The sequence below is a fragment of the Heterodontus francisci genome, chromosome 14 (genome assembly GCF_036365525.1).
Source record: "Heterodontus francisci isolate sHetFra1 chromosome 14, sHetFra1.hap1, whole genome shotgun sequence".
NCBI lineage: Eukaryota > Metazoa > Chordata > Chondrichthyes > Heterodontiformes > Heterodontidae > Heterodontus > Heterodontus francisci.
Window position 1 is genome coordinate 13032363 of NC_090384.1, and position 16334 is coordinate 13048696.

The 16334-nt window shown below is 53.6% G+C and overlaps 1 protein-coding gene across 1 annotated transcript in view; it reads left to right on the plus strand.

Moving 5' to 3' along the window:
• The window catches only part of madd (MAP-kinase activating death domain), a 426952-nt gene that overhangs the window by 189907 nt on the left and 220711 nt on the right, over positions 1 to 16334 (plus strand). The window contains exon 19 of the mRNA XM_068046784.1: positions 11219 to 11321. Within this exon, the coding sequence (XP_067902885.1) occupies positions 11219 to 11321 (103 nt within the window). The remainder of the gene's footprint in view (positions 1 to 11218; positions 11322 to 16334) is intronic.

A 16334-nucleotide genomic window follows, 5' to 3' on the forward strand; every position in this document is an offset into this window, starting at 1 on the left:
GAGGTCAGTATGCAGGGGTCTGTGTGTGTGGTCAGTATGCAGGGGTCTGTGTGAGGTCAGTATGCAGGGGTCTGTGTGTGTGGTCAGTATGCAGGGGTCTGTGTGAGGTCAGTATGCAGGGGTCTGTGTGTGTGGTCAGTATGCAGGGGTCTGTGTGAGGTCAGTATGCAGGGGTCTGTGTGAGGTCAGTATGCAGGTGTCTGTGTGAGGTCAGTATCCAGGCGTCTGTGTGTGAGGTCAGTATGCAGGTGTCTGGGTGTGTGTGAGGTCAGTATGCAGGTGTCTGTGTGAGGTCGGTATGCAGGTGTCTGTGTGAGGTCGGTATGCAGGTCTCTGTGTGAGGTCACTATGCAGGTGTCTGTGTGAGGTCAGTATGCAGGTGTCTGTGTGAGGTCGGTATGCAGGTGTCTGTGAGGTCGGTATGCAGGTGTCTGTGAGGTCGGTATGCAGGTGTCTGTGAGGTCAGTATGCAGGTGTCTGTGAGGTCGGTATGCAGGTGTCTGTGTGAGGTCAGTATGCAGGTGTCTGTGTGAGGTCAGTATGCAGGCGTCTGTGTGTGAGGTCGGTATGCAGGTGTCTGTGTGTGTGGTCGGTATGCAGGGGTCTGTGTGAGGTCGGTATGCAGGCGTCTGTGTGTGAGGTCGGTATGCAGGTGTCTGTGTGTGGTCAGTATGCAGGGGTCTGTGTGAGGTCGGTATGCAGGTGTCTGTGTGAAGTCAGTATGCAGGTGTCTGTGTGTGTGGTCAGTATGCAGGTGTCTGTGTGAGGTCGGTATGCAGGTGTCTGTGTGAGGTCAGTATGCAGGTATCTGTGTGTGTGGTCAGTATGCAGGGGTCTGTGTGAGGTCGGTATGCAGGTGTCTGTGTGAGGTCAGTATGCAGGTGTCTGTGTGTGTGGTCAGTATGCAGGTGTCTGTGTGTGGTCAGTATGCAGGTGTCTGTGTGAGGTCAGTATGCAGGGGTCTGTGTGAGGTCGGTATGCAGGTGTCTGTGTGCGTGGTCAGTATGCAGGTGTCTGTGTGAGGTCAGTATGCAGGGGTCTGTGTGAGGTCGGTATGCAGGTATCTGTGTGTGTGGTCAGTATGCAGGGGTCTGTGTGAGGTCGGTATGCAGGTGTCTGTGTGTGTGGTCAGTATGCAGGGGTCTGTGTGAGGTCGGTATGCAGGTGTCTGTGTGAAGTCAGTATGCAGGTGTCTGTGTGAGGTCGGTATGCAGGTATCTGTGTGTGTGGTCAGTATGCAGGGGTCTGTGTGAGGTCGGTATGCAGGTGTCTGTGTGAAGTCAGTATGCAGGTGTCTGTGTGTGTGGTCAGTATGCAGGTGTCTGTGTGAAGTCAGTATGCAGGTGTCTGTGTGAGGTCGGTATGCAGGTATCTGTGTGTGTGGTCGGTATGCAGGTGTCTGTGTGTGAGGTCGGTATGCAGGTGTCTGTGTGAGGTCAGTATGCAGGTGTCTGTGTGAGGTCGGTATGCAGGTATCTGTGTGTGAGGTCGGTATGCAGGTATCTGTGTGTGAGGTCGGTATGCAGGTATCTGTGTGAGGTCGGTATGCAGGTGTCTGTGTGAGGTCAGTATGCAGGTATCTGTGTGTGTGGTCAGTATGCAGGGGTCTGTGTGTGAGGTCGGTATGCAGGTGTCTGTGTGAGGTCAGTATGCAGGGGTCTGTATGAGGTCGGTATGCAGGTGTCTGTGTGAAGTCAGTATGCAGGTGTCTGTGTGAGGTCGGTATGCAGGTGTCTGTGTGAGGTCAGTATGCAGGGGTCTGTGTGAGGTCAGTATGCAGGTGTCTGTGTGAGGTCGGTATGCAGGTGTCTGTGTGTGGTCAGTATGCAGGTATCTGTGTGTGTGGTCAGTATGCAGGTATCTGTGTGTGTGGTCAGTATGCAGGGGTCTGTGTGTGAGGTCGGTATGCAGGTGTCTGTGTGAGGTCAGTATGCAGGTCTCTGTGTGTGGTGTCAGTATGCAGGTATCTGTGTGTGTGGTCAGTATGCAGGTATCTGTGTGTGTGGTCAGTATGCAGGTATCTGTGTGTGTGGTCAGTATGCAGGGGTCTGTGTGTGAGGTCGGTATGCAGGTGTCTGTGTGAAGTCAGTATGCAGGTGTCTGTGTGAGGTCGGTATGCAGGTATCTGTGTGAGGTCGGTATGCAGGTGTCTGTGTGAGGTCAGTATGCAGGTGTCTGTGTGAGGTCAGTATGCAGGTCTCTGTGTGTGTGGTCAGTATGCAGGTGTCTGTGTGTGTGGTCAGTATGCAGGTATCTGTGTGTGTGGTCAGTATGCAGGTATCTGTGTGTGTGGTCAGTATGCAGGTATCTGTGTGTGTGGTCAGTATGCAGGTATCTGTGTGTGTGGTCAGTATGCAGGTATCTGTGTGAGGTCAGTATGCAGGGGTCTGTGTGTGAGGTCAGTATGCAGGTGTCTGTGTGTGAGGTCGGTATGCAGGTGTCTGTGTGAGGTCAGTATGCAGGTGTCTGTGTGAGGTCGGTATGCAGGTCTCTGTGTGTGTGGTCAGTATGCAGGTCTCTGTGTGTGTGGTCAGTATGCAGGTGTCTGTGTGAGGTCGGTATGCAGGTGTCTGTGTGTGTGGTCAGTATGCAGGTGTCTGTGTGAGGTCAGTATGCAGGGGTCTGTGTGTGAGGTCAGTATGCAGGTGTCTGTGTGTGTGGTCAGTATGCAGGTGTCTGTGTGAGGTCAGTATGCAGGGGTCTGTGTGTGAGGTCAGTATGCAGGTGTCTGTGTGAGGTCAGTATGCAGGTGTCTGTGTGAGGTCAGTATGCAGGGGTCTGTGTGTGAGGTCAGTATGCAGGTGTCTGTGTGAGGTCAGTATGCAGGGGTCTGTGTGTGAGGTCAGTATGCAGGTGTCTGTGTGTGAGGTCAGTATGCAGGTGTCTGTGTGAGGTCAGTATGCAGGGGTCTGTGTGTGTGGTCAGTATGCAGGTGTCTGTGTGAGGTCAGTATGCAGGTGTCTGTGTGTGTGGTCAGTATGCAGGTGTCTGTGTGAGGTCAGTATGCAGGTGTCTGTGTGAGGTCGGTATGCAGGTGTCTGTGTGTGAGGTCGGTATGCAGGTGTCTGTGTGAGGTCAGTATGCAGGTGTCTGTGTGTGTGGTCAGTATGCAGGTGTCTGTGTGTGGTCAGTATGCAGGTGTCTGTGTGAGGTCAGTATGCAGGGGTCTGTGTGAGGTCGGTATGCAGGTGTCTGTGTGCGTGGTCAGTATGCAGGTGTCTGTGTGAGGTCGGTATGCAGGTATCTGTGTGTGTGGTCAGTATGCAGGGGTCTGTGTGAGGTCGGTATGCAGGTGTCTGTGTGTGTGGTCAGTATGCAGGGGTCTGTGTGAGGTCGGTATGCAGGTGTCTGTGTGAAGTCAGTATGCAGGTGTCTGTGTGAGGTCGGTATGCAGGTATCTGTGTGTGTGGTCAGTATGCAGGTGTCTGTGTGAGGTCAGTATGCAGGTGTCTGTGTGTGTGGTCAGTATGCAGGTGTCTGTGTGAGGTCAGTATGCAGGGGTCTGTGTGAGGTCAGTATGCAGGTGTCTGTGTGTGTGGTCAGTATGCAGGGGTCTGTGTGAGGTCGGTATGCAGGTGTCTGTATGAAGTCAGTATGCAGGTGTCTGTGTGAGGTCGGTATGCAGGTATCTGTGTGTGTGGTCAGTATGCAGGGGTCTGTGTGAGGTCGGTATGCAGGTGTCTGTGTGAAGTCAGTATGCAGGTGTCTGTGTGAGGTCGGTATGCAGGTATCTGTGTGTGAGGTCGGTATGCAGGTATCTGTGTGTGTGGTCGGTATGCAGGTGTCTGTGTGTGAGGTCGGTATGCAGGTGTCTGTGTGAGGTCAGTATGCAGGTGTCTGTGTGAGGTCGGTATGCAGGGGTCTGTGTGTGAGGTCAGTATGCAGGTATCTGTGTGTGAGGTCGGTATGCAGGTATCTGTGTGAGGTCGGTATGCAGGTGTCTGTGTGAGGTCAGTATGCAGGTATCTGTGTGTGTGGTCAGTATGCAGGGGTCTGTGTGTGAGGTCGGTATGCAGGTGTCTGTGTGAGGTCAGTATGCAGGGGTCTGTATGAGGTCGGTATGCAGGTGTCTGTGTGAAGTCAGTATGCAGGTGTCTGTGTGAGGTCGGTATGCAGGGGTCTGTGTGAGGTCAGTATGCAGGTGTCTGTGTGAGGTCGGTATGCAGGTGTCTGTGTGTGTGGTCAGTATGCAGGTATCTGTGTGTGTGGTCAGTATGCAGGTATCTGTGTGTGTGGTCGGTATGCAGGGGTCTGTGTGTGAGGTCGGTATGCAGGTGTCTGTGTGAGGTCGGTATGCAGGTGTCTGTGTGAGGTCAGTATGCAGGTCTCTGTGTGTGTGGTCAGTATGCAGGTATCTGTGTGTGTGGTCAGTATGCAGGTATCTGTGTGTGTGGTCAGTATGCAGGGGTCTGTGTGTGAGGTCGGTATGCAGGTGTCTGTGTGAAGTCAGTATGCAGGTGTCTGTGTGAGGTCGGTATGCAGGTATCTGTGTGAGGTCGGTATGCAGGTGTCTGTGTGAGGTCAGTATGCAGGTGTCTGTGTGAGGTCAGTATGCAGGTCTCTGTGTGTGTGGTCAGTATGCAGGTGTCTGTGTGTGTGGTCAGTATGCAGGTATCTGTGTGTGTGGTCAGTATGCAGGTATCTGTGTGTGTGGTCAGTATGCAGGTATCTGTGTGAGGTCAGTATGCAGGGGTCTGTGTGTGAGGTCAGTATGCAGGTGTCTGTGTGTAAGGTCGGTATGCAGGTGTCTGTGTGAGGTCAGTATGCAGGTGTCTGTGTGAGGTCGGTATGCAGGTCTCTTTGTGTGTGGTCAGTATGCAGGTCTCTGTGTGTGTGGTCAGTATGCAGGTGTCTGTGTGAGGTCGGTATGCAGGTATCTGTGTGTGTGGTCAGTATGCAGGGGTCTGTGTGAGGTCGGTATGCAGGTGTCTGTGTGTGTGGTCAGTATGCAGGGGTCTGTGTGAGGTCGGTATGCAGGTGTCTGTGTGAAGTCAGTATGCAGGTGTCTGTGTGAGGTCGGTATGCAGGTATCTGTGTGTGTGGTCAGTATGCAGGGGTCTGTGTGAGGTCGGTATGCAGGTGTCTGTGTGAGGTCAGTATGCAGGGGTCTGTGTGAGGTCAGTATGCAGGTATCTGTGTGTGTGGTCAGTATGCAGGTGTCTGTGTGAGGTCAGTATGCAGGGGTCTGTGTGAGGTCAGTATGCAGGTATCTGTGTGTGTGGTCAGTATGCAGGGGTCTGTGTGAGGTCGGTATGCAGGTGTCTGTGTGTGTGGTCAGTATGCAGGGGTCTGTGTGAGGTCGGTATGCAGGTGTCTGTATGAAGTCAGTATGCAGGTGTCTGTGTGAGGTCGGTATGCAGGTATCTGTGTGTGTGGTCAGTATGCAGGGGTCTGTGTGAGGTCGGTATGCAGGTGTCTGTGTGAAGTCAGTATGCAGGTGTCTGTGTGAGGTCGGTATGCAGGTATCTGTGTGTGAGGTCGGTATGCAGGTATCTGTGTGTGTGGTCGGTATGCAGGTGTCTGTGTGTGAGGTCGGTATGCAGGTGTCTGTGTGAGGTCAGTATGCAGGTGTCTGTGTGAGGTCGGTATGCAGGTATCTGTGTGTGAGGTCGGTATGCAGGTATCTGTGTGAGGTCGGTATGCAGGTGTCTGTGTGAGGTCAGTATGCAGGTATCTGTGTGTGTGGTCAGTATGCAGGGGTCTGTGTGTGAGGTCGGTATGCAGGTGTCTGTGTGAGGTCAGTATGCAGGGGTCTGTATGAGGTCGGTATGCAGGTGTCTGTGTGAAGTCAGTATGCAGGTGTCTGTGTGAGGTCGGTATGCAGGGGTCTGTGTGAGGTCAGTATGCAGGTGTCTGTGTGAGGTCAGTATGCAGGTGTCTGTGTGAGGTCGGTATGCAGGTGTCTGTGTGTGTGGTCAGTATGCAGGTATCTGTGTGTGTGGTCAGTATGCAGGTATCTGTGTGTGTGGTCGGTATGCAGGGGTCTGTGTGTGAGGTCGGTATGCAGGTGTCTGTGTGAGGTCGGTATGCAGGTGTCTGTGTGAGGTCAGTATGCAGGTCTCTGTGTGTGTGGTCAGTATGCAGGTATCTGTGTGTGTGGTCAGTATGCAGGTATCTGTGTGTGTGGTCAGTATGCAGGTATCTGTGTGTAAGGTCGGTATGCAGGTGTCTGTGTGAGGTCAGTATGCAGGTGTCTGTGTGAGGTCGGTATGCAGGTCTCTGTGTGTGTGGTCAGTATGCAGGTCTCTGTGTGTGTGGTCAGTATGCAGGTGTCTGTGTGTGAGGTCGGTATGCAGGTGTCTGTGTGTGTGGTCAGTATGCAGGTGTCTGTGTGAGGTCAGTATGCAGGGGTCTGTGTGTGAGGTCAGTATGCAGGTGTCTGTGTGTGTGGTCAGTATGCAGGTGTCTGTGTGAGGTCAGTATGCAGGGGTCTGTGTGTGAGGTCAGTATGCAGGTGTCTGTGTGAAGTCAGTATGCAGGTGTCTGTGTGAGGTCGGTATGCAGGTATCTGTGTGTGTGGTCAGTATGCAGGGGTCTGTGTGAGGTCGGTATGCAGGTGTCTGTGTGAGGTCAGTATGCAGGTGTCTGTGTGTGTGGTCAGTATGCAGGTGTCTGTGTGAGGTCAGTATGCAGGGGTCTGTGTGAGGTCAGTATGCAGGTATCTGTGTGTGTGGTCAGTATGCAGGGGTCTGTGTGAGGTCGGTATGCAGGTGTCTGTGTGTGTGGTCAGTATGCAGGGGTCTGTGTGAGGTCGGTATGCAGGTGTCTGTATGAAGTCAGTATGCAGGTGTCTGTGTGAGGTCGGTATGCAGGTATCTGTGTGTGTGGTCAGTATGCAGGGGTCTGTGTGAGGTCGGTATGCAGGTGTCTGTGTGAAGTCAGTATGCAGGTGTCTGTGTGAGGTCGGTATGCAGGTATCTGTGTGTGAGGTCGGTATGCAGGTATCTGTGTGTGTGGTCGGTATGCAGGTGTCTGTGTGTGAGGTCGGTATGCAGGTGTCTGTGTGAGGTCAGTATGCAGGTGTCTGTGTGAGGTCGGTATGCAGGTATGTGTGTGTGAGGTCGGTATGCAGGTATCTGTGAGGTCGGTATGCAGGTGTCTGTGTGAGGTCAGTATGCAGGTATCTGTGTGTGTGGTCAGTATGCAGGGGTCTGTGTGTGAGGTCGGTATGCAGGTGTCTGTGTGAGGTCAGTATGCAGGGGTCTGTATGAGGTCGGTATGCAGGTGTCTGTGTGAAGTCAGTATGCAGGTGTCTGTGTGAGGTCGGTATGCAGGGGTCTGTGTGAGGTCAGTATGCAGGTGTCTGTGTGAGGTCGGTATGCAGGTGTCTGTGTGTGTGGTCAGTATGCAGGTATCTGTGTGTGTGGTCAGTATGCAGGTATCTGTGTGTGTGGTCGGTATGCAGGGGTCTGTGTGTGAGGTCGGTATGCAGGTGTCTGTGTGAGGTCGGTATGCAGGTGTCTGTGTGAGGTCAGTATGCAGGTCTCTGTGTGTGTGGTCAGTATGCAGGTATCTGTGTGTGTGGTCAGTATGCAGGTATCTGTGTGTGTGGTCAGTATGCAGGGGTCTGTGTGTGAGGTCGGTATGCAGGTGTCTGTGTGAAGTCAGTATGCAGGTGTCTGTGTGAGGTCGGTATGCAGGTATCTGTGTGAGGTCGGTATGCAGGTGTCTGTGTGAGGTCAGTATGCAGGTGTCTGTGTGAGGTCAGTATGCAGGTCTCTGTGTGTGTGGTCAGTATGCAGGTGTCTGTGTGTGTGGTCAGTATGCAGGTATCTGTGTGTGTGGTCAGTATGCAGGTATCTGTGTGTGTGGTCAGTATGCAGGTATCTGTGTGAGGTCAGTATGCAGGGGTCTGTGTGTGAGGTCAGTATGCAGGTGTCTGTGTGTAAGGTCGGTATGCAGGTGTCTGTGTGAGGTCAGTATGCAGGTGTCTGTGTGAGGTCGGTATGCAGGTCTCTGTGTGTGTGGTCAGTATGCAGGTCTCTGTGTGTGTGGTCAGTATGCAGGTGTCTGTGTGAGGTCGGTATGCAGGTGTCTGTGTGTGTGGTCAGTATGCAGGTGTCTGTGTGAGGTCAGTATGCAGGGGTCTGTGTGTGAGGTCAGTATGCAGGTGTCTGTGTGTGTGGTCAGTATGCAGGTGTCTGTGTGAGGTCAGTATGCAGGGGTCTGTGTGTGAGGTCAGTATGCAGGTGTCTGTGTGAGGTCAGTATGCAGGGGTCTGTGTGTGAGGTCAGTATGCAGGTGTCTGTGTGAGGTCAGTATGCAGGGGTCTGTGTGTGAGGTCAGTTTGCAGGTGTCTGTGTGTGAGGTCAGAATGCAGGTGTCTGTGTGTGAGGTCAGTATGCAGGTGTCTGTGTGAGGTCAGTATGCAGGGGTCTGTGTGTGTGGTCAGTATGCTGGTGTCTGTGTGAGGTCAGTATGCAGGTGTCTGTGTGTGTGGTCAGTATGCAGGTGTCTGTGTGAGGTCGGTATGCAGGTCTCTGTGTGTGTGGTCGGTATGCAGGTGTCTGTGTGTGTGGTCAGTATGCAGGTCTCTGTGTGTGTGGTCAGTATGCAGGTGTCTGTGTGAGGTCAGTATGCAGGTCTCTGTGTGTGTGGTCAGTATGCAGGTGTCTGTGTGTGTGGTCAGTATGCAGGTGTCTGTGTGTGTGGTCAGTATGCAGGTCTCTGTGTGAGGTCAGTATGCAGGTATCTGTGTGTGTGGTCAGTATGCAGGTGTCTGTGTGAGGTCAGTATGCAGGTCTCTGTGTGAGGTCAGTATGCAGGTATCTGTGTGTGGTCAGTATGCAGGGGTCTGTGTGAGGTCAGTATGCAGGTGTCTGTGTGTGAGGTCGGTATGCAGGTGTCTGTGTGAGGTCAGTATGCAGGTGTCTGTGTGTGAGGTCAGTATGCAGGTGTCTGTGTGTGAGGTCAGTATGCAGGTGTCTGTGTGTGAGGTCAGTATGCAGGTGTCTGTGTGTGAGGTCAGTATGCAGGTGTCTGTGTGAGGTCGGTATGCAGGTGTCTGTGTGAGGTCAGTATGCAGGTATCTGTGTGTGAGGTCAGTATGCAGGTGTCTGTGTGAGGTCGGTATGCAGGTGTCTGTGTGAGGTCAGTATGCAGGTCTCTGTGTGTGTGGTCAGTATGCAGGTGTCTGTGTGTGTGGTCAGTATGCAGGTGTCTGTGTGAGGTCAGTATGCAGCTGTCTGTGTGAGGTCAGTATGCAGGTATCTGTGTGTGTGGTCAGTATGCAGGGGTCTGTGTGAGATTCAGTATGCAGGTGTCTGTGTGTCTGCGTGTGTGGTCAGTTTCTTGGTCTGTGAGCTTTTCCAATTTTAATCCCTGAACCAAAGGTTGACTCTTCCATTAGCAGCAGATGCACATTAGAGGAGTACAGTGATTTTGTTGTGTTTGTGTCTGTGCTATGTTCACTCTGCTCCTTGCCCTGTTCTGCTTTGTGTTGATTGTGTTTGACCTGATGATCAGTATTCCAGTGGGCTGCCTGGCAGACCAGTAATGGGGTGTTGTGGTGAAGGGGTTACTGAGCAGTCAGATTGATGCTGTTCCCTCATGGCGTGGATTTTTATGTGTTGGGATTGATCCTGTACTCCGTGGTGAAGTATAACACTTCATTACAGTGTTGTCCAAAAGCATCACTGTCTCCCCTGCTTCCTATCTAATAGTGTTAGCGGTTGTCACCTCACCCTTCACTCTGCAAGTTTTGACTTGTGCTTACACCATGGGTTACCCACAGCATAGATCAAGATCACCATGTGCCATCTCCCAGTGTAACTGGTGCTGTGGAGAGCAGTCTGTATCAGAGAGCCAGTGCTGTCCTCCTCGCTGACCCCTGGAACACTGTCTGACTGAACTGCCTGTTTTTGGATTATTTATTCTTCTCTTGTTTTGCTGACAGAGCACTAATTGTGATTTTGTGTGTCCCAGTATTTGGGCTAAATACTATAATGGAGATTATAACCGAAGCTGGAGTAGGTAGTGAAGGTGGGTCTTCTGCATGGGCTGCATGACCCTTTCCCAGAATGCTGTGCCTTCCTCATCGGGCTGTTTGTTGTTGTTTCTCTTGCCCCCGCTGACCCCCATGTCATTGGGTAATAGATATCATGTGACACTCTTCGCCTTGACCAACTCGCTCACCCCTGCCGGTCTGCTTGTCGTGTGCTGCTCATTTGGTGCTGCGTTGGTTCTGCATGTGACAAAGTTACCTCTGCACCAGCCCCTGCCTTCCCCATCCAGCTCCCTTGTCCCTCCACCTCCATACTCCTCCAGCCTGCACCCCCGGCCATGTCGCACTCTCACCCCCACTCCTCCATACTCCTCTGGCCAGCCCCCCCCCCCCCCCCCAACCCGGCCATGTCACACCCTCGCCCCCACCCTTCCATACTCCTCCTGACTGCCCCCCACCCCTGGCCACGTCCCACCCTCCCCACCCCCCCCCCCCACCCCTGGCCATGTTGCCCCCTCACCCCCACCCCTCCATACTCCTCCAGCCTGGTCCCCCAGGCCACGTTTCACCCACTCTCCCAGCCCTCTCAACTGGCCCCTCAGAGTCCCGTTCCCTCCCCTTCCCCCAGACCCCCCACAGTCGCTGTCCCTCAACCCCCATCCTGGGTTGCCTCACAGTCCCACTCCCTCCTTGCCCCAGGTCCACTCATATTCCTGCTCCTTCTCCCTTCCCTTGGCACCCTCACAGTCCTGCTCCCTCTCTCTCTCTCTCTCTCCGAACATCTTCCAGTCATGCTCCCTCTCTCTCCCTTGACCCCTCATGGTCCGGGTTTCACTCCCCCTTCCCTGGCCCCTCATTGTCCCACTTTCTCGCCCCTTGCCCTAGTCTCCTCATAATCCCACTCCCTATTTCTCTCTCTTGTTCCTGTCACAGTCCTGCTTCCTCTCCCTCCCCCTGGCTCTCCCAATATCCTGCTCCCTTTCCCCACTCTCCTGGCACAACTACAGTCCCTCAACTGGTCCCACTTCCTCTAACCTCCTTATCCCACCATGACCTGCCAATCCGTCCCTCCACACAATGTTTTCTTGATTTGATTCTAAACCAGCTTTCCATCCTGTTTTATGCCAATGTGTGATGTAGGATTGCAGCACTCTTACCCCAGATTGACATTTATTTTCCTCGCCCCATTGTTTTATTGATACAACTCTCTTTGGTCTGTGCCAGGGCGATGTCTGTTATCTACCTGCTTGACACTGTTTTCCTTCATTTAACCAGGTAACAGGCGAGCACTAGTGGACCAGAAATCCTCAGTCATCAAGCACAGCCCGACTGTGAAGAGGGAATCTCCCTCACCGCAGAGCAGAGTGAACAACAGCAGGTACACGGGGAGAGAGTGAACAACAGCAGGTAGACGGAGGGAGAGAGAGTGAACAACAGCAGGTAGACGGAGGGAGAGAGTGAACAACAGCAGGTAGACGGAGGGAGAGAGTGAACAACAGCAGGTAAACGGAGGGAGAGAGTGAACAACAGCAGGTACACGGAGGGAGAGAGAGTGAACAACAGCAGGTACACGGAGGGAGAGAGTGAACAACAGCAGGTAGATGGAGGGAGAGAGTGAACAACAGCAGGTACACGGAGGGAGAGAGTGAACAACAGCGGGTACACGGAGGGAGAGAGTGAACAACAGCGGGTACACAGGGGGAGAGAGTGAACAACAGCAGGTAGACGGGGAGAGAGAGTGAACAACAGCAGGTACACGGAGGGAGAGAGAGTGAACAACAGCAGGTACACGGAGGGAGAGAGTGAACTACAGCAGGTAAATGGGGGAGAGAGTGAACAACAGCAGGTACACGGAGGGAGAGAGAGTGAACAACAGCAGGTAGACGGAGGGAGAGAGTGAACAACAGCAGGTAGACGGAGGGAGAGAGTGAACAACAGCAGGTAGACGGAGGGAGAGAGTGAACAACAGCAGGTAGACGGAGGGAGAGAGTGAACAACAGCAGGTAGACGGAGGGAGAGAGTGAACAACAGCAGGTAGACGGGGAGAGAGAGTGAACAACAGCAGGTAGACGGGGGGGAGAGAGTGAACAGCAGCAGGTAGACGGAGGGAGAGAGTGAACAGCAGCAGGTAGACGGAGGGAGAGAGTGAACAGCAGCAGGTAGACGGAGGGAGAGAGTGAACAGCAGCAGGTAGACGGAGGGAGAGAGTGAACAACAGCAGGTACACGGAGGGAGACAGTGAACAACAGCAGGTACACGGGGGGAGAGTGAACTACAGCAGGTACATGGGGGAGAGAGTGAACAACAGCAGGTACACGGAGGGAGAGAGTGAACAACAGTAGGTAGACGGGGAGAGAGAGTGAACAACAGGTACACTGGGGGAGAGAGTGAACAACAGCAGGTACACTGGGGGAGAGAGTGAACAACAGCAGGTACACGGAGGGAGAGAGTGAACAACAGCAGGTACACGGGGGGAGAGTGAACTACAGCAGGTACATGGGGGAGAGAGTGAACAACAGGTACATGGGGGAGAGAGTGAATAACTGCAGGTACACGGGGGGAGAGAGTGAACAACAGCAGGTACACGGGGGAGAGAGTGAACAACAGGTACACGGGGGAGAGAGTGAACAACAGGTACATGGGGGAGAGAGTGAACAACTGCAGGTACACGGGGAAGGAGTGAACGACAGCAGATACACGGGGGGAGAGAGTGAACTACAACAGGTACACGGGGGGGAGAGAGTGAACAACAGCAGGTTCACGGGGGGGAGAGAGTGAACAACAGCAGGTACACAGGGAGAGAGTGAAAAACAGCAGGTACATGGGGGAGTGAGTGACCAGCAACAGTTACACCGGGGGAGAGAGTAAACAACAGCAGAAACATGGGGGGAGAGAGTGAACTACAACAGGTACACGGAGAGAGTGACCAACAGCAGGTACACGGGGAGTGAGAGTGAACAACAGCAGGTACACGGGGAGAGAGAGTGAACAACTGCCGGTACACGGGGAGAGAGAGCGAACAACAGCAGGTACACGGGGAGAGAGAGTGAACAACAGCAGGTATATGGGGGAGAGAGTGAACAACAGCAGGTACACGGGGGGAGAGAGTGAACAACAGCAGGTACACGGAGGGAGAGAGAGTGAACAACGGCAGGTACACGGGGGAGAGAGTGAACAACAGCAGATACACGGGGGGAGAGAGTGAACTACAACAGGTACACGGGGGGGAGAGAGTGAACAACTGCAGGTTCACGGGGGGGGGGGAGAGAGTGAACAACAGCATGTACATGGGGGAGTGAGTGACCGGCAACAGTTACACCGGGGGAGAGAGTAAACAACAGCAGAAACATGGGGGGAGAGAGTGAACTACAACAGGTACACGGAGAGAGTGACCAACAGCAGGTACACGGGGAGAGAGAGTGAACAACAGCAGGTACACGGGGAGAGAGAGTGAACAACTGCCGGTACACTGGGAGAGAGAGCGAACAACAGCAGGTACACGGGGAGAGAGAGTGAACAACAGCAGGTATATGGGGGAGAGAGTGAACAACAGCAGGTACACGGGGGGAGAGAGTGAACAACAGCAGGTACATTGGGGGAGAGTGAACAACAGCAGGTACATTGGGGGAGAGAGTGAAAAACAGCAGGTACATGGGGGAGTGAGTGACCAGCAACAGTTACACCGGGGGAGAGAGTAAACAACAGCAGAAACATGGGGGGAGAGAGTGAACTGCAACAGGTACACGGAGAGAGTGACCAACAGCAGGTACACGGGGGAGAGAGTGAACAACAGCAGGTACACGGGGGAGAGAGTGAACAACAGTAGGTAGACGGGGAGAGAGTGAACAACAGGTACAGGGGGAGAGAGTGAACTACAACAGGTACACGGAGAGAGTGACCAACAGCAGGTACACTGGGAGAGAGAGTGAACAACAGCAGGTACACGGGGAGAGAGAGTGAACAACAGCCGGTACACGGGGAGAGAGAGTGAACAACAGCAGGTACACGGGGAGAGAGAGTGAAGAACAGCAGGTACACAGGGAGAGAGAGTGAAGAACAGCAGGTACACGGGGAGAGAGAGTGAACAACAGCAGGTACACGGGGGAAGAGAGTGAACAACTGCAGGTACACGGGGGAAGAGAGTGAACAACTGCAGGTACACGGGGAGAGTGTGAACTACAGCAGGTACATGGGGAGAGAGAGTGAACAACAGCAGGTATATGGGGGAGAGAGTGAACAACAGCAGGTACATGGGGGAGAGAGAGTGAACAACAGGTTCACGGGGGGAGAGAGAGTGAACAACAGCAGGTACACGGGGGAAGAGAGTGAACAACAGCAGGTACACGGGGAGAGAGAGTGAACAACAGCAGGTACACGGGGAGAGTGTGAACAACAGCAGGTACACGGGGAGAGAGTGAACAACAGCAGATATACGGGGGAAAAGAGTGAACAACAGCAGGTACACGGGGGAAGAGAGTGAACAACTGCAGGTACACGGGGGAAGAGAGTGAACTACAGCAGGTACATGGGGAGAGAGAGTGAACAACAGGTTCACGGGGGGAGAGAGAGAACAACAGCAGATACACGGGGGGAGAGTGTGAACTACAGCAGGTACACGGGGAGAGTGTAAACTACAGCAGGTACACGGGGAGAGTGTGAACTACAGCAGGTACACGGGGGAAGAGAGTGAACAACGGCAGGTACACGGGGGAAGAGTGTGAACAACGGCAGGTACACGGGGAGAGTGTGAACTACAGCAGGTACACGGGGGAAGAGAGTGAACAACGGCAGGTACACGGGGGAAGAGAGTGAACAACTGCAGGTACACGGGGGAAGAGAGTGAACTACAGCAGGTACACGGGGGAAGAGTGTGAACTACAGGTTCACGGGGGGAGAGAGAGAACAACAGCAGATACACGGGGGGAGAGTGTGAACTACAGCAGGTACACGGGGAGAGTGTGAACGACAGCAGGTACACGGGGGAAGAGAGTGAACAACAGCAGGTACACGGGGAGAGTGTAAACTACAGCAGGTACACGGGGAGAGTGTGAACTACAGCAGGTACACGGGGAGAGTGTAAACTACAGCAGGTACACGGGGAGAGTGTGAACTACAGCAGGTACACGGGGAGAGTGTAAACTACAGCAGGTACATGGGGAGAGAGAGTGAACAACAGCAGGTACATGGGGGAGAGAGAGTGAACAACAGGTTCACGGGGGGAGAGAGAGTGAACAACAGCAGGTACACGGGGGAAGAGAGTGAACAACAGCAGGTACACGGGGAGAGAGAGTGAACAACAGCAGGTACACGGGGAGAGAGAGTGAACAACAGCAGGTACACGGGGAGAGTGTGAACAACAGCAGGTACACGGGGAGAGAGTGAACAACAGCAGATATACGGGGGAAAAGAGTGAACAACAGCAGGTACACGGGGGAAGAGAGTGAACAACTGCAGGTACACGGGGGAAGAGAGTGAACTACAGCAGGTACATGGGGAGAGAGAGAACAACAGCAGATACACGGGGGGAGAGTGTGAACTACAGCAGGTACACGGGGAGAGTGTAAACTACAGCAGGTACACGGGGAGAGTGTGAACTACAGCAGGTACACGGGGGAAGAGAGTGAACAACGGCAGGTACACGGGGGAAGAGTGTGAACAACGGCAGGTACACGGGGAGAGTGTGAATTACAGCAGGTACACGGGGGAAGAGAGTGAACAACGGCAGGTACACGGGGGAAGAGAGTGAACAACAGCAGGTACACGGGGGAAGAGAGTGAACAACTGCAGGTACACGGGGGAAGAGAGTGAACTACAGCAGGTACACGGGGGGAGAGTGTGAACTACAGGTTCACGGGGGGAGAGAGAGAACAACAGCAGATACACGGGGGGAGAGTGTGAACTACAGCAGGTACACGGGGAGAGTGTGAACTACAGCAGGTACACGGGGGAAGAGAGTGAACTACGGCAGGTACACGGGGAGAGTGTAAACTACAGCAGGTACACGGGGAGAGTGTGAACTACAGCAGGTACACGGGGAGAGTGTAAACTACAGCAGGTACACGGGGAGAGTGTGAACTACAGCAGGTACACGGGGAGAGTGTAAACTACAGCAGGTACATGGGGAGAGAGAGTGAACAACGGCAGGTACACGGGGAGAGAGAGTGAATAACAGGTACACGGGGGGAGAGAGTGAACAACAGCAGGTACACGGGGAGAGAGAGTGAACAACAGCAGGTAAATGGGGAGAGAGAGTGAATAACAGGTACACGGGGGGAGAGAGTGAACAACAGCAGGTACACGGGGAGAGAGAGTGAACAACAGCAGGTACACGGGGAGAGAGAGTGAATAACAGGTACACGGGGAGAGAGAGTGAACAACAACAGGTACACGG